Source organism: Panthera uncia, chromosome F2, assembly GCF_023721935.1.
Source record: "Panthera uncia isolate 11264 chromosome F2, Puncia_PCG_1.0, whole genome shotgun sequence".
Lineage (NCBI taxonomy): Eukaryota > Metazoa > Chordata > Mammalia > Carnivora > Felidae > Panthera > Panthera uncia.
In genome coordinates, this window is record NC_064812.1 from 19,692,202 (window position 1) to 19,715,661 (window position 23,460).

The 23,460-nt window shown below is 38.1% G+C and overlaps 1 protein-coding gene across 4 annotated transcripts in view; it reads left to right on the plus strand.

The window, feature by feature from the left end:
• TAF2 (TATA-box binding protein associated factor 2) overlaps nt 1-23,460 on the plus strand; it is a 102,504-nt gene that overhangs the window by 57,880 nt on the left and 21,164 nt on the right. For all 4 annotated transcript variants that reach the window (XM_049632959.1, XM_049632958.1, XM_049632960.1 and 1 more), the window contains one exon: nt 12,373-12,482. In XM_049632959.1, the coding sequence (XP_049488916.1) occupies nt 12,373-12,482 (110 nt within the window). The remainder of the gene's footprint in view (nt 1-12,372; nt 12,483-23,460) is intronic.

Genomic DNA, 23,460 nt, shown 5'->3' on the forward strand with positions numbered 1-23,460 from the left:
ATAAACATTGGGGTACAGGTGCCCCTATGCATCAGTACTCCTGTATCCCTTGGATAAATTCCTAGCAGTGCTATTGCTGGGTCATAGGGTAGGTCTATTTTTAATTTTCTGAGGAACCTCCACACTGCTTTCCAGAGCGGCTGCACCAGTTTGCATTCCCACCAACAGTGCAAGAGGGTTCCTGTTTCTCCACATCCTAACCAGCATCTATAGTCTCCTGATTTCTTCATTTTGGCCACTCTGACTGGCGTGAGGTGGTATCTGAGTGTGGTTTTGATTTGTATTTCCCTGATAAGGAGCGACGTTGAGCATCTTTTCATGTGCCTGTTGGCCATCCAGATGTCTTCTTTAGAGAAGTGTCTATTCATGTTTTCTGCCCATTTCTTCACTGGGTTATTTGTTTTTCGGGTGTGGAGTTTGGTGAGCTCTTTATAGATTTTGGATACTAGCCCTTTGTCCGATGTGTCATTTGCAAATATCTTTTCCCATTCCGTTGGCTGCCTTTTAGTTTTGTTGGTTGTTTCCTTTGCTGTGCAGAAGCTTTTTATCTTCATAAGGTCCCAGTAATTCACTTTTGCTTTTAATTCCCTTGCCTTTGGGGATGTGCCGAGTAAGAGATTGCTACGGCTGAGGTCAGAGAGGTCTTTTCCTGCTTTCTCCTCTAAGGTTTTGATGGTTTCCTGTCTCACATTCAGGTCCTTTATCCATTTTGAGTTTATTTTTGTGAATGGTGTGAGAAAGTGGTCTAGTTTCAGCCTTCTGCATGTTGCTGTCCAGTTCTCCCAGCACCATTTGTTAAAGAGACTGTCTTTTTTCCATTGGATGTTCTTTCCTGCTTTGTCAAAGATGAGTTGGCCATACGTTTGTGGGTCTAGTTCTGGGGTTTCTATTCTATTCCATTGGTCTATGTGTCTGTTTTTATGCCAATACCATGCTGTCTTGATGATGACAGCTTTGTAGTAGAGGCTAAATTCTGGGATTGTGATGCCTCCTGCTTTGGTCTTCTTCTTCAAAATTACTTTGGCTATCCGGGGCCTTTTGTGGTTCCATATGAATTTTAGGATTGCTTGTTCTAGTTTCGAGAAGAATGCTGGTGCAATTTTGATTGGGATTGCATTGAATGTGTAGATAGCTTTGGGTAGTATTGACATTTTGACAATATTTATTCTTCCAATCCATGAGCATGGAATGTCTTTCCATTTCTTTATATCTTCTTCAATTACCTGCATAAGCTTTCTATAGTTTTCAGCATACAGATCTTTTACATCTTTGGTTAGATTTATTCCTAGGTATTTTATGCTTCTTGGTGCAATTGTGAATGGGATCAGTTTCTTCATTTGTCTTTCTGTTGCTTCATTGTTAGTGTATAAGAATGCAACTGATTTCTGCACATTGATTTTGTATCCTGCAACTTTGCTGAATTCATGTATCAGTTCTAGCAGACTTTTGGTGGAGTCTGTCGGATTTTCCATGTATAATATCATGTCATCTGCAAAAAGCGAAAGCTTGACTTCATCTTTGCCAATTTTGATGCCTTTGATTTCCTTTTGTTGTCTGATTGCTGATGCTAGAACTTCCAGCACTATATTGAACAACAGCGGTGACAGTGGGCATCCCTGTCGTGTTCCTGATCTCAGGGAAAAAGCTCTCAGTTTTTCCCCGTTGAGGATGATGTTAGCTGTGGGCTTTTCATAAATGGCCTTTATGATCTTTAAGTATGTTCCTTCTATCCCGACTTTCTCAAGGGTTTTTATTAAGAAAGGGTGCTGGATTTTGTCAAAGGCCTTTTCTGCATCGATTGACAGGATCATATGGTTCTTCTCTTTTTTTTTGTTAATGTGATGTATCACGTTGATCGATTTGCGAATGTTGAACCAGCCCTGCATCCCAGGAATGAATCCCACTTGATCATGGTGAATAATTCTTTTTATATGCTGTTGAATTCGATTTGCTAGTATCTTATTAAGAATTTTTGCATCCATATTCATCAGGGATATTGGCCTGTAGTTCTCTTTTTTTACTGGGTCTCTGTCTGGTTTAGGAATCAAAGTAATACTGGCTTCATAGAATGAGTCTGGAAGTTTTCCTTCCCTTTCTATTTCTTGGAATAGCTTGAGAAGGATAGGTATTATCTCTGCTTTAAATGTCTGGTAGAACTCCCCTGGGAAGCCATCTGGTCCTGGACTCTTATTTGTTGGGAGATTTTTGATAACCGATTCAATTTCTTCGCTGGTTATGGGTCTGTTCAAGCTTTCTATTTCCTCCTGATTGAGTTTTGGAAGAGTGTGGGTGTTTAGAAATTTGTCCATTTCTTCCAGGTTGTCCAATTTGCTGGCATATAATTTTTCATAGTATTCCCTGATAATTGTTTGTATCTCTGAGGGATTGGTTGTAATCATTCCATTTTCATTCATGATTTTATCTATTTGGGTCATCTCCCTTTTCTTTTTGAGAAGCCTGGCTAGAGGTTTGTCAATTTTGTTTATTTTTTCAAAAAAACAACTCTTGGTTTCGTTGATCTGCTCTACAGTTTTTTTAGATTCTATATTGTTTATTTCTGCTCTGATCTTTATTATTTCTCTTCTTCTGCTGGGTTTAGGCTGCCTTTGCTGTTCTGCTTCTATTTCCTTTAGGTGTGCTGTTAGGTTTTGTATTTGGGATTTTTCTTGTTTCTTGAGATAGGCCTGGATTGCAATGTATTTTCCTCTCAGGACTGCCTTCGCTGCATCCCAAAGCGTTTGGATTGTTGTATTTTCATTTTCGTTTGTTTCCATGTATATTTTAATTTCTTCTCTAATTGCCTGGTTGACCCACTCATTCGTTAGTAGGGTGTTCTTTAACCTCCATGCTTTTGGAGGTTTTCCAGACTTTTTCCTGTGGTTGATTTCAAGCTTCATGGCATTGTGGTCTGAAAGTATGCATGGTATAATTTCAATTCTTGTAAACTTATGAAGGGCTTTTTTGTGACCCAGTATATGATCTATCTTGGAGAATGTTCCATGTGCACTCGAGAAGAAAGTATATTCTGTTGCTTTGGGATGCAGAGTTCTAAATATATCTGTCAAATCCATCTGATCCAATGTATCATTCAGGGCCCTTGTTTCTTTATTGACTGTGTGTCTAGATGATCTATCCATTTCTGTAAGTGGGGTGTTAAAGTCCCCTGCAATGACCACATTCTTATCAATAAGGTTGCTTATGTTTATGAGTAATTGTTTTATATATCTGGGGGCTCGGGTATTTGGCGCATAGACATTTATAATAGTTAGCTCTTCCTGGTGGATAGACCCTGTGATTATTATATAATGCCCTTCTTCATCTCTTGTTACAGCCTTTAATTTAAAGTCTAGTTTGTCTGATATAAGTATGGCTACTCCAGCTTTCTTTTGGCTTCCAGGAGCATGATAAATAGTTCTCCATCCCCTCACTCTCAATCTAAAGGTGTCCTCAGATCTAAAATGAGTCTCTTGTAGACAGCAAATAGATGGGTCTTGTTTTTTTATCCATTCTGATACCCTATGTCTTTTAGTTGGCGCATTTAATCCATTTACATTCAGTGTTATTATAGAAAGATATGGGTTTAGAGTCATTGTGATGTCTGTATGTTTTATGTTTGTAGTGATGTCTCTGGTACTTTGTCTCACAGGATCCCCCTTAGGATCTCTTGTAGGGCTGGTTTCGTGGTGACAAATTCCTTCAGTTTTTGTTTGTTTGGGAAGACCTTTATCTCTCCTTCTATTCTAAATGACAGACTTGCTGGATAAAGGGTTCTCGGCTGCATATTTTTTCTGTTTAGCACACTGTAGATATCGTGCCAAGCCTTTCTGGCCTGCCAAGTTTCAAAGGAGAGATCAGTCACGAGTCTTATAGGTCTCCCTTTATATGTGAGGGCACGTTTATCCCTTCCAGAATTCTCTCTTTATCCTTGTATTTTGCCAGTTTCACTATGATATGTCGTGCAGAAGATCGATTCAAGTTACGTCTGAAGGGAGTTCTCTGTGCCTCTTGGATTTCAATGCCTTTTTCCTTCCCCAGTTCAGGGAAGTTCTCAGCTATAATTTGTTCAAGTACCCCTTCAGCACCTTTCCCTCTCTCTTCCTCCTCTGGGATACCAATTATGTGTATATTATTTCTTTTTAGTGTATCACTTAGTTCTCTAATTTTCCCCTCATACTCCTGGATTTTTTTATCTCTCTTTCTTTCAGCTTCCTCTTTCTCCATAACTTTATCTTCTAGTTCACCTATTCTCTCCTCTGCCTCTTCAAGCCGAGCCGTCGTGGTTTCCATTTTGTTTTGCATTTCGTTTAAAGCGTTTTTCAACTCCTCGTGACTGTTCCTTAGTCCCTCGATCTTTGTGGCAAGAGATTCTCTGCTGTCCTGTATACTGTTTTCAAGCCCAGCGATTAATTTTATGACTATTATTCTAAATTCACTTTCTGTTATATTATTTAAATCCTTTTTGATCAGTTCATTAGCTGTTGTTATTTCCTGGAGATTCTTCTGAGGGGAATTCTTCCGTTTGGTCATTTTGGAGAGTCCCTGGAGTGGTGAGGACCTGCAGTGCACTTCCCCTGTGCTGTGGTGTATAACTGGAGTTGGTGGGCGGGGCCGCAGTCCGACCCGATGTCTGCCCCCAGCCCACTGCTGGGGCCACAGTCAGACTGGTGTGTGCCTTCTCTTCCCCTCTCCTCGGGGCGGGATTCACTGTGGGGTGGCGTGGCCCGTCTGGGCTACTTGCACACTGCCAGGCTTGTGTTGCTGGGGATCTGGCGTATTAGCTGGGGTGGGTAGGCAAGGTGCACGGGGGCTGGAGGGGCAGGCTTAGCTCGCTTCTCCTTAGGTGATCCACTTCAGGAGGGGCCCTGTGGCAGCGGGAGGGAGTCAGATCCGCTGCCGGACGTTTGGCTCCGCAGAAGCACAGAGTTGGGTGTTTGCGCGGAGCGAGCAAGTTCCCTGGCAGGAACTGGTTCCCTTTGGGATTTTGGCTGGGAGATGGGCGGGGGAGATGGCGCTGATGAGCGCCTTTGTTCCCCGCCAAACTGAGCTCTGTCATCCGGGGGCTCAGCAGCTCTCCCTCCCTTTGTCCTCCAGCCTTCCCGCTTTCCGAGCAGAGCTGTTAACTTATGACCTCCCAGACGCTAAGTCGCGCTTGCTGTCGGAACACAGTCCGTCCGGCCCCTCCGCTTTTGCCAGCCAGACTCGGGGGCTCTGCTTGGCCGGCGAGCCGCCCCTCCGCCCCGGCTCCCTCCCGCCAGTCCGTGGAGCGCGCACCGCCTCGCCGCCCTTCCTACCCTCTTCCGTGGGCCTCTAGTCTGCGCTTGACTCCTGAGACTCCCTTCTGCTAATCCTCTGGCGGTTTTTCGGGTTCTTTAGGCAGGTGTAGGTGGAATCTAAGTGATCGGCCGGCCGCGCTGTGAGCCCCGCGTCCTCCTACGCTGCCATCTTCCGGAACCCCCTCGCTATGTGATTTAAATGATTGCTTTTGAAATACTGTTGTGAAACAGTGAAGAGCACTGTTATTTATAATCTGAACTGAAAATCTGTTTAAAGATGTATTTCATGATTATATTTGACATTTTTCTTCTTAGTTGATGTGATTCATTTATGTCATCAGTAGGGAACCTCTTAGCCTGTACTTAATATCATCTAGTCTGTAGTTACATTCTAGTTAAAAAATTCAGCACTTTGAAAAATCTTTAATGTTAGTGGTCAGAGGATAGAAGTGTTACCATGTGGCAGTTAATGTATGTGTGTATTTTTTGGTATCTTGGGACATCTGTCTATATTTTTGTGTTTTCTTCTGTGTTTTTTATTTTATTTTTTAATTTATTTATTTTGGGAGAGAGAGAGAGAGAGAGCGCGCGCACGAGCAGGGGAGAGGCAGAGAGAGAATCCCAAGCAGGCTGTGCAGTGTGCATTTTAAGAGAGAGGGAGCATTGTCTGAAGTGGGGCTCAAACTCATGAACTGTGACATCATGGCCTGAACCGAAGTCAAGACTCAGCTTAACCAACTGAGCCACCCAGGCAGGCACCCCATCTTCTGTGTGTTTTATACTTTGAATAGGAACTCTATCCTTTTTTCTTTGTTCCCATCTTTACTCTTTCTCTCTTTTTCTTTCTTTCTTTCTTTCTTTCTTTCTTTCTTTTTGCTTTCTTTCTTTCTTTCTTTCTTTCTTTCTTTCTTTCTTTTAGATATAATTGACATAACGTTATGTTGGTTTGGGCATATAACATAATGATTCGATATCAGTAAATATTGGGAAATGATCACCATAATAAGTTAACTGCTGTCACCGTACATAGTTACACATTTTTTTTCTTGTGATGAGAACGTTTAAGATCTACTTTCTTAACTTTCAAATATGCAACACAGTATTAACTATTGTCATCATGCTGTATAATACATCTTTATGACTTACAGCTGGAGGTTTGTACTCTGATCTGCTTCATCCATTTTACCTCCCTTCACCCTGCAACCACCAATCTGTTGTATTACTTTTTCTTTAACTCGGTAAGTAACCATAATACAGATCTGCTATGTTCTGCCATATTTATCGGATAGAATTATTAAAGATAGGTAGGGGCTCCTGGGTGGCTCCATGAGTGAAACGTTCAGCTTTGGCTCAGGTTGTGATCTCATGATTCGTGAGTTCAAGCCTGGCGTCAGGCTCTGCACTGCTTTCTTTCTTCCCCGCTTTCTTCCCTGCTTATCCCCTCTCTCTCTCTCTCTCTCTCTCTCTCTCTCTTTCAAAATAAATAAAGATTTAAGAAAAATTTTTTAATAGGTAAATTTTTTTTTAATTTAAATTTTTTCTCTGAAAATCAGTGGCATTACTCTCTTCTACCCCAAACACAGCATTTTGTTTTTATGGCCCTTGGTTGATTTTTAAACTCCTAATGATAAAATGGCCTTCAGTGAGAAATTTTAAAAATGTATGTTGATTTTCTCTGTCATTATTATCATATATATCAGAATTACTGGTTTTGGTAGAATTAGATAAAACTCTGAAGAATTCTGGGGTGAAACCTTAAAGTCTGGAGGAAAAAAAACCCAGATTACCTGTAATTACTCCTTGATGCTTTAGAGGTGAACGTGAATATTGTTTCTACAAGGATGCATCTTTGATTCCCTGTACTAGGTAATGTCCCTCAAGTCATGATTGCCCATAAAATCCTACAGTTCTTCCTAACCTTAAGTAAAGAAATACTTGCTATATATGTGTTAATTTTATAGCTGGAAATCTTTGATTACCTTTGCCTCATGGGAATAGAAGTTCCAAAAAAACAGAGACCATGTTTCCTTTGGTCTCTGTTCTAGAACATAAGCATGGTGCCTTATATACATTTGATTCAGTACGTGTTAAACAAGTGATTGGATGCAGTTTTTTACTATTTCCTCTAATCATACAATTGGCTTTTTTTCTAATCATGTTTGTTTAAATGACGTCATATGTTAAAGAGAAGTGCTTTTATCTCTGTGTTGACAACTGTATATAGAAAAAAGCTTTAAGGTGTTTATTTTGAATTGTGTGGGGAAGTTCTCAGGCTTTCATGTTAGTTTGATGTTTGATGTTTTTATTTTTTTAATTTAAATCCAAGTTAGTTAACATACAGTGTAATAATGATTTCAGGAGTAGAATTTAGTGATTCATCACTTAAATCTAACACCCAGTGCTCATCCCAGCAAGTGTCCTCCTTAATGCCCCTCACCCGTTTAGCCCATCCTCCCACCCAGCACCTCTCCAGCAACCCTGTTTGTTCTCTGTATTTAAGAGTCTCTTATGGTTTGTCTTCCTCTCTGCTTTTGTATTATTTTTGCTTCCCTTCCCGTTCATCTGTTTTGTTTCTTAAATTCCACATATGAGTGAAATTATATACTTGCCTTTCTCTAACTGACTTACTTCATTTCGCTTAGCATAATAATACTCTACTTCCATCCACATTATTACAGATGGCAAGATTTCATTCTTTTTTTTAGCTGAGTAATATTCCATTGTATGTATGTATGTGTATGTACGTATGTATGCTTATACATACACACATACCAAATCTTTATTCATTTATTAGTCAATGGACATTTGGGCTCTGTCCATACTTCGGCTATTGTTGATAGTACTGCTATAAACATTGGGGTTCATGTGCCCCTTCAAATCATCAGTCCTGTATCCTTTGGATAAATACCTAGCAGTGCAATTGCTGGGTTTTCGGGTACTTCTATTTTTAATTTTTTGAGGAACCTCCTTACTGTTTGTCAGAGTGGCTGCACCAGTTTGTGTTCCCATCAGCAGTGCAAAAGGGTTCCTCTTTTTCCACATCCTCACCAACATCTGTTGTTGCCTGAGTTGCCCATTTTAGCCATTCTGACAGGTGTCAGGTGTTATCTTATTGTGGTTTTGATTTGGATTTCCCTGATGAGTGATGTTGAGCATTTTTTCATATGTCTTTTAGCCATCTGGATGTCTTCTTTGGGAAAGTGTCTATTCATATCTTCTGCCCATTTCTTCACTGGATTATATGTTTTTGGGGTGTTGAGTTTGATAAGTTCTTTATAGATTTTGGATACTAGCCCTTTATCTGATGTGTCATTTGCAAATATCTTCTCCCATTCTGTCGGCTGCCTTTAGTTTTGCTGATTGTTTCCTTCGCTCTGCAAAAGCATTTTATCTTGATGGGGTTCCGATAGTTCATTTTTTCTTTTGTTTCCTTGCCTCTGGAGATATATCAAGTAAGAAGTTGCTGCATCCAAGGTCAGAGAGGTTGTTGCCTGTTTTCTCCTCTAGGATTTTGACGGTTTCCTGTCTTACATTTAGGTCTTTCATCTAAGAACCTAAGAAAGTGGTCCAGCTTCATTCTTCTGCATGTCGCTGTCCAGTTTTCCCAACACCTCTTGCTGAAGAGGCTTTTTTCCATTGGATATTCTTTCCTGCTTTGTCAAAGATTAGTTGGCCATGCATTTGTCAGTCAATTTCTGGGTTCCTTATTCTGTTCCATTGATCTGTGGTCTGTTTTTGTGCCAGTACCATACTGTCTTGATACAGCTTTGTAATACAACTTGAAGTCCAGAATTGTGATGCATCCAGCTTTGGTTTTCTTCTTCAGGATTGCTTTGCCTATTCAGAATCTTTTCTACTTCCATATAAATTTTAGGATTATTTGTTCGAGCTCTGTGAAGAATGCTGGTGTTATTTTCATAGGGATTACATTGAATGTGTAGATTGCTTTGGGGTAGTATCCACATTTTAACAATATTCTTCCAATCCATGAGCATGGATAGTTTGATGTTTTAAATGTAGTAATAGGGTTGTCCACTTTAATTGTATAGTTTTCTCTCAGTAAAAGATTTTTAGATTGTAGGTCAGTTCTTCATTAAGATATTTTGAGAACTAAACTAAATAAATGCACTTAAGTTAAGCTAGATATTCACCTGACAAATTACTAATACTTTTTTTCTTCATAAAGTTTGCTGTTCATTTTACAAGTTTGATAAGATAGAGAAATAATCTAGATGCATAATTGTTAAATAAATAAATCTAGGTGTACTATTTTTAAACTAAAATGAAGTTTACGTTTTTTAAAATTACAGTTTCCTTTCAGTGGGCATGACTTTTTAAAATACTCATATAAATTTGGAAAAATATCAAATCACATTAAGAAGAAAACTTTCAAAAAGCCTGTCATTATTTTAACCAGAAACACTTAACATTTTGGAGTTTTGTTTTACAGTTATTTCTGTGCATGTATATACTTTGTACCTTGATAGGAAGAACTACTATATTCTCATTATAATGGGTAGGGATTATATTTAAAATAACATGGAATGATATTATGGTTTTGGAATCAAGCATACATATGATTACAGCATATCACTTCCTCAAGAGACACACATATGTCCTGTGCTTTTTCTCTTGAGAGATTTTGAGCATGTTTTTGGTTTTGATTTGACTCCATTTCTTATTGGTAGTGATTGGCAATAGATTGGACTAGCCTACCAGGAAAATTCTCAACTGTTTAAGGAAATAATAGGATGTTTTTGCTGTTATGAATTTGACATGATCCTATGACTTTTTCAAGATTTGCTTTAGATCTGTTCTAGTTGTCTGAAGCATATACTTATTCTGAATTTTTATGTTTAATCTATGTAAAATTAAGAACAAAATTCTCATTGTTTTCCCTTAAACCTATCTCCTCTGAGTATTGCTTTGGGTGTTTTGTCATTTATAAATACTTTGTAAAAGCCTTTCTTCTATTATCTAAACTTTAGAGAAAAACAAAACTTTTGATGAAATGTTTAATTTGATAAAAGTAATATATGTACTGATCATTATTGCTCTTTTAGTGATCAAAGACATCCTCAGTGCACTCCTTACAATTCATTGGCACGGCTGTCAAGGGTTTATAATGATCTGAGTAAATACCATAAAGTTCTATCAGTTGGGCCCTCCCACTTTGGTATTTGGGGTAGCTGGGAAAGCAGCCAGATAGAAACTTAAGTTTTCTTCTTAATGCAAATTAAAAGTGTAACAGCATTAACATGCTCTAAAGAACAAACTCATCCATATTTTGAAAGATTATTTACCTGTAATACTGGTCTATTCTTATAGATAGATTTTGAGATCCTTAAGGACAGGAATTGTGTTGGGGCGCCTGGGTGGCTCAGTCGGTTGAGCGGCCGACTTCAGCTCAGGTCATGATCTCACGGTCAGTGAGTTCGAGCCCCGCGTCGGGCTCTGTGCTGACAGCTCAGAGCCTGGAGCCTGTTTCAGATTCTGTGTCTCCCTCTCTCTGACCCTCCCCCGTTCATGCTCTCTCTCTCTCTGTCTCAAAAATAAATAAACGTTTAAAAAAAAAAATAAAAAAAAAAAAAGAACAGGAATTGTGCTTATTTATAAAGGTACAAAAATATGGATATGACATATCCATGAAGATAAATATCCCTTTCATATTACGCATCTGTAAATTACATCTATAATCCCATTTTACTTTTTGTTCTCATAGCTTTTCAATAGTCTTTTATACAGTCTTAAAATTTCAAAGCACTAAAAGATAGTAAAGAGAGTAAAAGATAGTAAAAGAGAGTCCATCTCTTTTAGTTTTATAGACATGAAATTGAAGCCAAAAGGGGTTAAGTGTCTTAAGCTGCAACCTAGTAGTTTCACTTTCTTCCCATTTCTTTTTTAAGTACAAATCCAGTTTGATGCCTTACCACCAACAATTAAATATAAAAACTTCCTGGGTTCACCATTAAGGTTTTGCTAATCTCATTTATAATTATAATCTAAGTTTCTTTCTTCTCCAGTTATATCCAAGCATCCCATTACTCCGTGGTCTTGAATCTCTTGAGCCCAGGCCTGGCTCTTATCCCTGCACTAAATGCTAGACTATGGCCATAGCTTCCTTGCTTCTCCTTTTCTTTATCTTTTTCTCTGGCATCTCCTACTCATAACACTGGACATTTTCTTTTTCCAATTTTGTTTTGGTCACATTTCCCTATTTTTAGAAGACTACAGAAGTGTTCAGGTAGCCTCTCACAAGAGGTAACTCCGAGTAGTGGAATTTCACTGTTACCCTCCATGAGGATACTTTTACTAATGAACTCTTCTAAATTTCAACTCATTTTGAGGAAACCTTTTTGTGTGGTCTCCATATTTTAAATGCTTCTGCACATCTCCATGCTTTACAAAGATACCATAATAATGAAGTTTATATTCGTTTTATTATTTCAGTGTAGACTTCTTGGCCTGTATGTGATCTCCCCCCAACCCCCACCATGTTAAGATTTTTCTATTTACTTACCAGTCTGTCTTTAAAAATTTTTCAAGGGATGGGGACATGGGTGGCTCAGTCAGTTAAGCATCTGACTCTTGATTTCTGCTCAGGTCATGATCTCACAGTTCATGGGATCGAGCCCTGTGTTGCACTGGCAGTGTGGAGTCTCCTTGGGATTCTGTCTCCCTCTCTCTCTCTGCCCCTTCCCTTGTTCATGTGCACATGTGTGCTTTCTCTCTCTCTCAAAATTTAAAATAAACACTAAAAAATATATATATTAAAAAATTTTCTAGGGAATATAAAATGTTCATTTTAGAAATGAATAGGAAAGGTTGGTTAGGAATACATAGAGTCAGTTTTAAAAGACCTCGTTGTACATAAGGCCGTTTTAGAAAGAACAAACCCACTGGAATTTTTTTAGTGGATTAACAATAGTAAATATTTAGGATGTTTAAGATAATGTCTTTGAAATGAAATTAAACTTAAACACAAAGGTAGATGTAAGAAGAGAGGATAAAATAGGAAGGAAGAACTACAGAAAATTTTTAAATGTGTTTCATGGTCAGCAAAAGTTTGCTGACATAAGATTCTATCTTTATCTTTCAGACATAAGATTCTAAACATGTTGACTAAGAACCCACCATTTACTAAGAACATGGAGTCTCCCTTATGTAATGAAGCCTTGGTAGATCAACTTTGGAAACTTATGAATTCTGGTGAGACAGCAGTAGCTTTTAAAAAATTTTTATTATTAGAATATTTTCATTTTACAACAGGTTTTCGTACTTAAGGAACTATGGTTAATCTTTTGTCTTTTTTTTTTTTTTTCTTTAAGAAGGATACTTATCACATCTTCCTTCACAGTGGTGAGCATGATAATATTTATTAAGGGTATATTCACTCATTTTGCCTCACAAGGTGGTTGAGGAAACAAAAATATTCATTTATGTGGAAGTATCCCAAATGTTCAAAGAGCTATAAACATGAGTCTGCAAAGTATTATTATTGTTATTTTTATTTCAGAAGATTACACAGTGGAAAAATAGGTCTAGTGACCTTTCCCAGAGGTAACCAATTTCTTGTGTATCCTTTCAGGAACAGTACATGTTGTTATTGTTGTGCATGCTGGAGACCGTGGTATCTCATCACAGTTTTGCTCTATTTGAATGAGGTCAAGGGGCAGGATAGCCTAATAGTGCTCTTCAGTACTAGACTCTGGAACCAGTTTGATGAGGGTCACGTCTCAGCTGAATGATTCACTCAGTGTGACTTGTCTAAGCCTTTGTTTTTCTGTTTATGAAATGGAGATGATGGTACCTACTTCTGCACACTGAAAATTAAATGAGTTAATATTTGTAAAGCACAGTGTATTCATATCAAGTGCCCAAAATGTTGTTAAATTTATGTAGTGATGACATCATTATGCTTCTCAAATATTTGAGCTGTATGTAGTTCCTATTTTGTAAGTCTTTCATATTCTTTGCCAATTGAATTTTTTGGTCTTTTCCAATGACTTGTAAATGTTGTATATATTTAAAGAAAATTTGCCTTATGGCTCTGATGTGTGAAATTGGATTACTGGTTTTGGTTTAAAATTCAGTTAAAAGGTAAATTTAACTGTTCTAGATAGATGGTGAGAGAGCAGTTGCTATTCTAGTATGTGTGTTACTTCATCTTCTCCTTACAATATTGGAAAATAACATGTCCTACCTGTTTTATTAGTGGCTACTTCACCAAATCACAACTAAATACTAAGTTCTGGTTCTTGAAAAAAAATTACTTACCAGCATTGTGATGTTAAGTAATTGCACGACTTCTGTCCCTCAATTTCATAATCATAGTGCAGTGCCCCAAGTAAAGACACCGTAGTAGATATTTTGTTGAAATACAGTTGTATGGAACTTGTCCTCAGAGTATTTGGAAAACAGCACATAAACCAGTTTATATGATAAAGCTAAATTATTTTTCTAATGGTTTCCGTAATCCCTAGGAAAATGTTTACATGGTGTTTTATTTATATTTTGCTACTTGTGGTCACACTGAAGACTGTTATGATTACTGTCATTTAGATCCAGGGGATGAACACAAGGTCAGGAACTTGTAAAGGATTATTTAACAGTTAATATGTGGCACAAACTATACTGTGTTGAATGTATTCTTTAAAAAAAATTTTTTTAACGTTTATTTATTTTCGAGACAGACATAGAGTGTGAGCGGGGTGGGGCAGAGAGAGGGAGACACAGAATCCGAAGCAGGCTCCAGGCTCTGAGCTGTCAGCACAGAGCCCGATGTGAGGCTCGAACTCATGAACCACAAGATCATGACTGCCGCCGAAGTCGGAGGCTTAACTGACTGAGACACCTAGGCGCCTCAGTGTGTTAAATATATTCTTAACAAGAGTGCTTGATTCCATGACTGAGATGGATTGTAACTTTGAGGATGGCATAATGAAATACAAAGAATCTTACCACCGTCTAAGGAAGATTTCTTGAACAAAATAAATACACGTTTAAGATTAATGGAACAATTCTTTAAGACATTTGAAGCCCATTGGAAGGTTGTGGTTATACAAATTCAAGCTCTGATTGATGCTTAGTATTTAATTTTGATAGTGTTCACTGTGAAACACAGTTGCTGCTTTGGGTTGGAATTTTCTATGACAGTAATGTAAACAAAACAGATCTGTGAGGTTGTGGTCATAAACAATTTACTGCTCAGCTCTTCAAAGCTATAAATTAGATGGGAGCAGTATGAACAGTGGGAGTGGTGTGAGTAGTTGGGAGAGGTTTTTTGTTTTGTTTTTTAGTGTTTTGGGAGAACATTGGATGTTGGGGGACAGTGGTTAGAGGATTGCTCATTTCCCTTCCACACCTGAGCCTCTGAGATACATGAATGAATCCGATCTAGGAAATCCCCTTTTTTGTTTAATTTTTAAAATTTCTTTTTTAAAAATTATAATGGTAATATAACCATGTTACAGAGTTTTATCTGAACAAAAAGAAGAAACAGTATATTTGGCCTTTAGGGAAAAAACGTGCGTAGTTTTAATGAAGGTTTAAAAATAGCATTCTATCATAATAATTTTTCATATTACTACGTTATCTTCTTACTAGTAATCGTTTTAAGAAATTATAATGAGGGGCGCCTGGGTGGCTCAGTCGGTTGAGCAGCCGACTTCGGCTCAGGTCACGATCTCGCGGTCCGTGAGTTCGAGCCCCGAGTCGGGCTCTGTGCTGACAGCTCGGAGCCTGGAGCCTGTTTCGGATTCTGTGTCTCCCTCTCTCTGACCCTCCCCCGTTCATGCTCTGTCTCTCTCTGTCTCAAAAATAAATAAACGTTAAAAAAAATTTTTTTTTTAAATAAAAAAAATAAATAAAGAAATTATAATGAGAATTCTTTTGTAACAAGGAGGTAGGCCATCATCTAAGTCCTTAAACCTGCTGAACTCTGTCTGCCCCTCACTCCCTATTGGGGCTCCTGGGTTATATGGTCATTTGAGATAAACATTATCTTGATTTACATATGGAGAACAAACTGTAGACAGTAGGGATTTAATTAAATACATTTATTTATTTCTGTCCTATTCCAAACTGGATTTGAGATGTCTTGACTTTGCATAGTTATATAATTTGGTGAACCCATTTGAAGTAGCATAGGGAGACAGTACCATGGCAGTTAAGAAAAGATCATCTTAGAATAGGTGGTCATCAGATGCTTTTGAAGACTCAAAGTTTGCTTGCTTGGCTGGTTTCAGAAATTTCTCAGTAAGATAGTAATTGTGGTAGGATACATAGTATTAGAATTTTGAAAATTGTGGGGCACTTGGATGGCTCAGTCAGTTAAGCATCTGACTTCAGCTCAGATTATGATCTTGCGGTTTACAAGTTCGAGCCCCACATCAGACTCTGTGCTGACAGCTCAGAGCCTGGAGCCTGCTTCAGATTCTGTCTCTCTCTCTCTGTCCCTCCCCTTACCTCACGCTCTGTCTCTCTCTCCCAAAAATAAATAAAAACATAGCCAAAAAATTTTTTTAGAAAAAATAATTTTTAGAAAAAATATTTTTGAAAATTGAAATTTGAGAATAAGACTGATTATATGAACTTATATTCATGTTCTTTTTTCTTTCGTCTATCACTCAATGAATATTAGTAATACTCTTTTTAGAAATATACTAGGGAGACTTAGAGCTGAAAGTTACCAAGAGGGACACCTGGTAACTGAGTCATTCTGATGGCCATGTGCTGGAAGCGAGATTCCCAGACTTCTGTTTTTGAGATCCTAGACTGACTGCCTGGTGTCTAAGACTCTCTGCTTGGTGTATGGTAGGTAGCTCCACTTAGCCTTATGTTCTGGGTGCTGCTCTGGTGTCATCCCAACGGTTTTGTTTTAAAGCTTCATTTATTTTTTTTTAATTAAAAAAAAAATTTTTTAAGTTTGTTTATTTTGAGAGAGGTAGAGTGTGTGTGTGTGTGTGTGTGCATGCATGTGTGCGTGCCAGTGGGAGAGGGGCAGAGATAGAATCCCAAGCAGGCTCTGTGCTGCTAGCACAGAGCCATTGGGGGGCTCCAGCTCACCAGCCAGGAGATTATGACCTCAGCTGAGATCAAGAGTCAGCAGCTTAACCTGTTGAGCCACCCAGGTGCCCTCAACAGTTTTTGTTTCAAAGGTACGCACACACACACACAGAGCTATCTATGTATGTACACATACGTACAGATATCAAATATCTTACCCCATTTTTTAGTTTAATTTTCCCCTGTAACTTTTTCTCCCCAAACTTTTGTTTTTAAATTTTTCAAAGTTTAGGGGCACCTGGGTGGCTCAGTCGGTTAAGTGTCCAACTTTGGCTCAAGTCATGATCTCATGGTTTGTGAGTTCAAGCCCTACACTGGGCTCTGCACTGACAGTGCGGAGCCTCCCTGGGATTCTCTCTCAGTCTCTCTCTCTGTTCCTCCCAACTCACTTGCACATGTGTGTGCTCTCTCTCAAAATAAACTTAAAAAAAAAACTTTACAAAGCTTAGAAAAATCTTAAGAATAGTACAGTGAATGGCTGTGTATTTTCATCTTGGGTTATTAGTTGTTAACTTTTTACCATATTTACTTTGTTTCTTTTCCCTTTCTTTCTTTATACATACCTCTTTTTTTCCTGAATTGTTTGAAAGTAAGTTGTATCATGATGCTATTCCCAAAACACTTTAGTGTATATTCCTATGAATAAGGACAATCCTCAATATCGTTAACACACCCTACTCCAATATATATCTGATATTCAGATTTCTTTGTCTCCCAAAATGTCCTTGTAGTTCCCATGTAGCTTTTACAATAATAATATTCCTCATAAAGAGTAAACATTTTTAAACAAACATCTTTCACATTATATGATCTTTGTTCCTAGTGGCTTTAGAATCTTAATTAGGTTTGTTGTTTTTTTTTTTTTTTTTTTTAAATGTTTGTTTTGAGAGACAGCACATGTACACTTTCAGGGGAGGGGCAGAGAGAGAGGAAGACAGAGAATCCTAAGCAAGTTCCGTGCTGCCAGTGCAGAGCCTGTCACAGGGCTTGATCCCATGAACTATGAGATCATGGTCTGAGTTGAAATCAAGAGTTGGATGCTTAACCGACTGAGCCACCCAGGTGCTCCTAAATACATTTATTTTTAATCAAAAGTATCACGTTGTTCGCGGGCAGTTCTTTTTAAAGGCTTCAGGTATTCATTTATTTATCATTTCTTGAGCACCAATTTGCCACTATACTGTGTTTTGTGTGCATCAGATACTTTGTGTTAACTTAGTGTACTAGAAAGAGAGGCATAGGAACAGATAAATGATAATACAAATAGATAGTTACTGAAATAAAGCGAAGAGCAAAGTACTCTAGAAACCTGAAGAACAGAACCATGAGCCCTACCTGGAATGGCAGAATGTTCATGGGGTAGTGACATTTGAGATATCTCTTGAAGAGTGCAAAAGAGTTTGCCACACGAGAAAGACATTTTAGGTGACATTTTAGGTAAGTCTCAAGTTCTGAAAGGATGTTTGGCAAATGGTATTATCTGGAAAAATAGATTAGGATGCAAAAGTGAAAGGCCTTAGGAGTTGACATTTTATTTATCCTGTATACAGTGGGGAACAGGTGGAGTTATGACCTGACTGGCTTCTATTAGATGTATATATTTGTTTCCACACAATGATTTTCCTTTCCCCACAAAAAAGGCTTTAAAATTCAGAACATATGAGATCCTACCTTTAATAGCTTTCTGTAACATACTGGGTTATAGACCAACATGACAATAATTTAAAAAAATACATTTAAAAATTAAAAACTTAGGAATTGGAGATTTTTACTGGTGCTTTACATTTCATTTAAAATATAAGTGCTTTCTCAAGTTTTACCTGTTTAACAGTGTTTTTTCATTTCTTAAGATAGAAGCCTGCATTGAAGAGATTGTATATTATTATGAAGGAAATTTTAGCTGTTACTCCCAAGCTGCTCTTTAGTGTTCGTCACATTACTGTAAGAATGACATGAAAACTTTTATGTAATTACTCGGACATTGATGGCTGTTTACATCATACTTTTTAGTGTTTGGAGGTATACAGCTAAACTCAAGGGGTAGAATGAAGGACAACTTCTAATTCAGTTTGGTGGGATTTGCCAAGTTTCAGAGTAAGAAAATAGACAATTTTGATATTAACATCAGAAGATTTCAAAGGTCTCCCCCTCTGTGTTTCTCCCATAGAACACTCCTTGCTAGGAATAGGAATGGTCAAGAAAATGAAAACATATTAATGCATTTTTTTGTAGGAAATTACATATGTATACACACACATGGATATGAATGAAATGTTTTCACTCAGTGTAATATGCATGGAGAGATCAGGACAGAACTAACCTGTGGCAGCTGTATTTGTCGGGCCCAACTCTTTAAAAATGTCCAAGCTTCTTTCATCTGTAAGAAATGCTGGGCTTTTGGAAAACAAAGGTTTCGAAGTGAGCTTTCTTCTTAGCAGCTTTTTATCTTAATTAGCTTTAGTAAGCAATGACTTCAGGAAATGAAGAGATGCTCTTTTTAGGCTCAGATTTGCTGGTTTGGGGGTTGTCTCTAAGATACTTTATGATATGAATAGAGAACGTCAGTACTGGGTTCCTGCTTTCTTCATGAGTGTTGTCCTTCCGTCTCAAGTAAGCACGGTGGCTCCCAAAGTGTAACTACTAGTGAGGACGGAGCAGACCTCGTCTTAACTTGAGACAAGAGAAGAATGTTGTTTTCACACATGTGAGGATTCCTTGCCATTTAAGTGATTGGGACCATTTCAGCTAGAAGAAGAGGTTCTTCAAAATGCTGTCACTGAGGACAGAAATCAGGAGTTATTTCAGGGCCTCTTACTAAGGAATGGAAATGATTGCTTTCAAATCATAGAATTTTGACCTGTGGGGATATTAAACACCATCTCCGTTCAGTGCTCTCATTTTAGGGCCCACCTCCTGACGTGCCCAGGATCACAGAGCTAACATAATTTGGCAGAAGTGTTTTCCTCACTATACCACTGAACTTAATTGCACTGCAAATAATGACAACCATTTTAAGATTTTATTTCATGATTTTAAAATGTGATGGAGCTTTGATCTTTTTTCTCTTTTGTAATTTTAACAGAAGTACTGCTATTCATTTTTTAGCTCCCTCTTACGAGCCCTAAATTTTCATTTTACAAATCAATTTTTTTAAAATATGAAACTTATTGTCAAATTGGTTTCCATACAACACCCGGTGCTCATTCCAACAGGTGCCCTCCTCAATACCCATCACCCACCCTTCCCTCCCTCCCACCCCCCATCAACCCTCAGTTTGTTCTCAGTTTTAAGAGTCTCTTATGGTTTGGCTCCCTCCCTCTCTAAGCTTTTTTTTTTTCCTTCCCCTCCCCCATGGTCTTCTGTTAAGTTTCTCAGGATCCACATAAGAGTGACAACATACGGTATCTTTCTCTCTATGACTTATTTCACTTAGCATAACACTCTCCAGTTCCATCCACGTTGCTACAAAAGGCCATATTTCATTCTTTCTCATGGCCACGTGGTATTCCATTGTGTATATAAACCACGATTTCTTTATCCATTCATCACATCAGTTGATGGACATTTAGGCTCTTTCCATACTTTGGCTATTGTTGAGAGTGCTGCTATAAACGTTGGGATACAATGGGGTACAAGTGTCCCTATGCATCAGCATTCCTGTATCCCTTGGGTAAATTCCTAGCAGTGCTATTGCTGGGTCATAAGGTAGATCTGTTTTTAATTTTTTGAGGAACCTCCACACTGCTTTCCAGAGCGGCTGCACCAGTTTGCATTCCCACCAACAGTGCAAGAAGGTTCCCGTTTCTCCACATCCTCACCAGCATCTATAGTCTCCTGATTTGTTCATTTTAGCCACTCTGACTGGCGTGAGGTGGTATCTGAGTGTGGTTTTGATTTGTATTTCCCTGATGAGGAGCGACGTTGAGCAACTTTTCATGTGCCTGTTGGCCATCCGGATGTCTTCTTTAGAGAAGTGTCTATTCATGTTTTCTGCCCATTTCTTCACTGGATTATTTGTTTTTCGGGTGTGGAGTTTGGTGAGCTCTTTATAGATTTTGGATACTAGCCCTCTGTCCGATATGTCATTTGCAAATATCTTTTCCCATTCCGTTGGTTGCCTTTTAGTTTTGTTGATTGTTTCCTTTGCTGTGCAGAAGCATTTTATCTTGATGAGGTCCCAGTAGTTCATTTTTGCTTTTAATTCCCTTGCCTTTGGGGATGTGTCAAGTAAGAAATTGCTGCAGCTGAGGTCAGAGAGGTTTTTTTCTGCTTTCTCCTCTAGGATTTTGATGGTTTCCTGTCTCACATTCAGGCCCTTTATCCATTTTGAGTTTATTTTTGTGAATGGTGTGAGAAAGTGGTCTAGTTTCATCCTTCTGCCTGTTGCTGTCCAGCTCCCAGCACCATTTGTTAAGGAGACTGTCTTTTTGCCATTGGATATTCTTTCCTGCTTTGTCAAAGATTAGTTGGCCATATGTTTGTGAGTCTAATTCTGGGGTTTCTATTCTATTCCATTGGTCTATGTATCTGTTTTTGTGCCAATACCATGGTGTCTTGATGATGACAGCTTTGTAGTAGAGGCTAAAGTCTGGGATTGTGATGCCTCCTGCTTTGGTCTTCTTCAAAATTACTTTGGCTATTCGGGGTCTTTTGTGGTTTCATACGAATTTTAGGATTGCTTGTTCTAGTTTCGAGAAGAATGCTGGTGCAATTTTGATTGGGATTGCATTGAATGTGTAGATAGCTTTGGGTAGTATTGACATTTTAACAATATTTATTCTTCCAGTCCATGAGCATGGAATGTTTTTCCATTTCTTTATATCTTCTTCAATTTCCTTCATAAGCTTTCTATAGTTTTCAGCATACAGATCTTTTACATCTTTGGTTAGATTTATTCCTAGGTATTTTATGCTTCTTGGTGCAATTGTGAATGGGATCAGTTTCTTTATTTGTCTTTCTGTTGCTTCATTATTAGCATATAAGAATGCAGCTGATTTCTGTACATTGATTTTGTATCCTGCAACTTTGCTGAATTCATGTATCAGTTCTAGCAGACGTGGAGTCCATCGGGTTTTCCATGTATAATATCATGTCATCTGCAAAAAGTGAAAGCTTGACATCATCTTTGCCAGTTTTGATGCCTTTTATTTCCTTTTGTTGTCTGATTGCTGATGCTAGAACTTCCAACACTATGTTAAACAACAGCGGTGAGAGTGGATATCCCTGTCCTGGATATCCTCCCTGGATATCCTGATCTCAGGGAGAAAGCTCTCAGTTTTTCCCCATTGAGGATGATATTAGCTGTGGGCTTTTCATAAATGGCTTTTATGATGCTTAAGGATGTTCCTTCTATCCTGACTTTCTCGAGGGTTTTTATTAAGAAAGGATGCTGATTTTGTCAAATGCTTTTTCTGCATCAATAGACAGGATCATATGGTTCTTATCTTTTCTTTTATTAATGTGATGTATCACATTGATTGATTTGCAAATGTTGAACAAGCCCTGCAGCCCAGGAATGAATCCCACTTGATCATGGTATATATAATTCTTTTTATATGCTGTTGAATTCAATTTGCTAGTATCTTATTGAGAATTTTTGCATCCATATTCATCAGGGATATTGGCCTGTAGTTCTCTTTTTTGCTGGGTCTCTGTCTGGTTTAGGAATCAAAGTAATGCTGGCTTCATAGAATGAGTCTGGAAGTTTTCCTTCCCTTTCTATTTTTTGGAACAGCTTGAGAAGGATAGGTATTATCTCTGCTTTAAATGTCTGGTAGAATTCCCCTGGGAAGCCATCTGGTCCTGGACTATTCGTTGGGAGATTTTTGATAACTGATTCAGTTTCTTCGCTGGTTATGGGTCTATTCAATCTTTCTATTTCTTCCTGTTTGAGTTTTGGAAGAGTGTGGGTGCTTAGGAATTTGTCCATTTCTTCCAGGTTGTCCAGTTTGTTGGCATATATTTTTTCATAGTATTCCCTGATAACTGCTTGTATTTCTGAGGGATTGGTTGTAATAATTCCATTTTCATTCATGATTTTATCTATTTGGGTCATCTCCCGTTTCTTTTTGAGAAGCCTGGCCAGAGGTTTAGCAATTTTGTTTATTTTTTCAAAAAACCAACTCTTGGTTTCATTGATCTGCTCTACAGTTTTTTTAGATTCCATATTGTTTATTTCTGCTCTGATCTTTATTATTTCTCTTCTGCTGCTGGGTTTGGGGTGTCTTTGCTGTTCTGCTTCTATTTCTTTAGGTGTGCTGTTAAGATTTTGTATTGGGGATTTTTCTTGTTTCTTGAGATAGGCCTGGATTGCAATGTATTTTCCTCTCAGGACTGCCTTCACTGCATCCCAAAGCATTTGTATTTTTGTATTTTCATTTTCACTTGTTTCCATGTATTTTTTAATTTCTTCTCTAATTGCCTGGTTGACCCACTCATTCTTTAGTATGGTGTTCTTTAACCTCCATGCTTTTGGAGGTTTTCCAGACTTTTTCCTGTGGTTGATTTCAAGCTTCATAGCATTGTAGTCTGAAAGTATGCATGGTATGATCTCAATTCTTGTATACTTATGAAGGGCTGTTTTGTGACCCAGTGTGTGATCTATCTTGGAGAATGTTCGATGTGCACTTGAGAAGAAAGTATATTCTGTTGCTTTGGGATGCAGAGTTCTAAATATATCTGTCAAGTCCATCTGGTCCAATGTATCATTCAGGGCCCTTGTTTCTGTATTTATCCTGTGTCTAGATGATCTATCCATTGCTAAGTGGAGATTAAAGTCCCTTGCAATTACCACATTCTTATCAATAAGGTTACTTATGTTTGTGATTAATTGTTTGATATATTTGGCGGCTCCCGAATTCGGCACATAGACATTTATATAATTGTTAGTTCTTCCTGATGGATAGACCCTGTAATTATTATATAATGCCTTTCTTCATCTCTTGTTACCACCTTTAATTTAAAGTCTAGTTTGTCTGATATAAGTATGGCTACTCCAGCATTCTTTTGACTTCCAGTAGCATGATAGATAGTTCTCCATCCCCTCACTTTCAGTCTGAAGGTGTCCTCATGTCTAAAATGAGTCTCTTGTAGACAGCAAATAGATGGGTCTTGTTTTTTT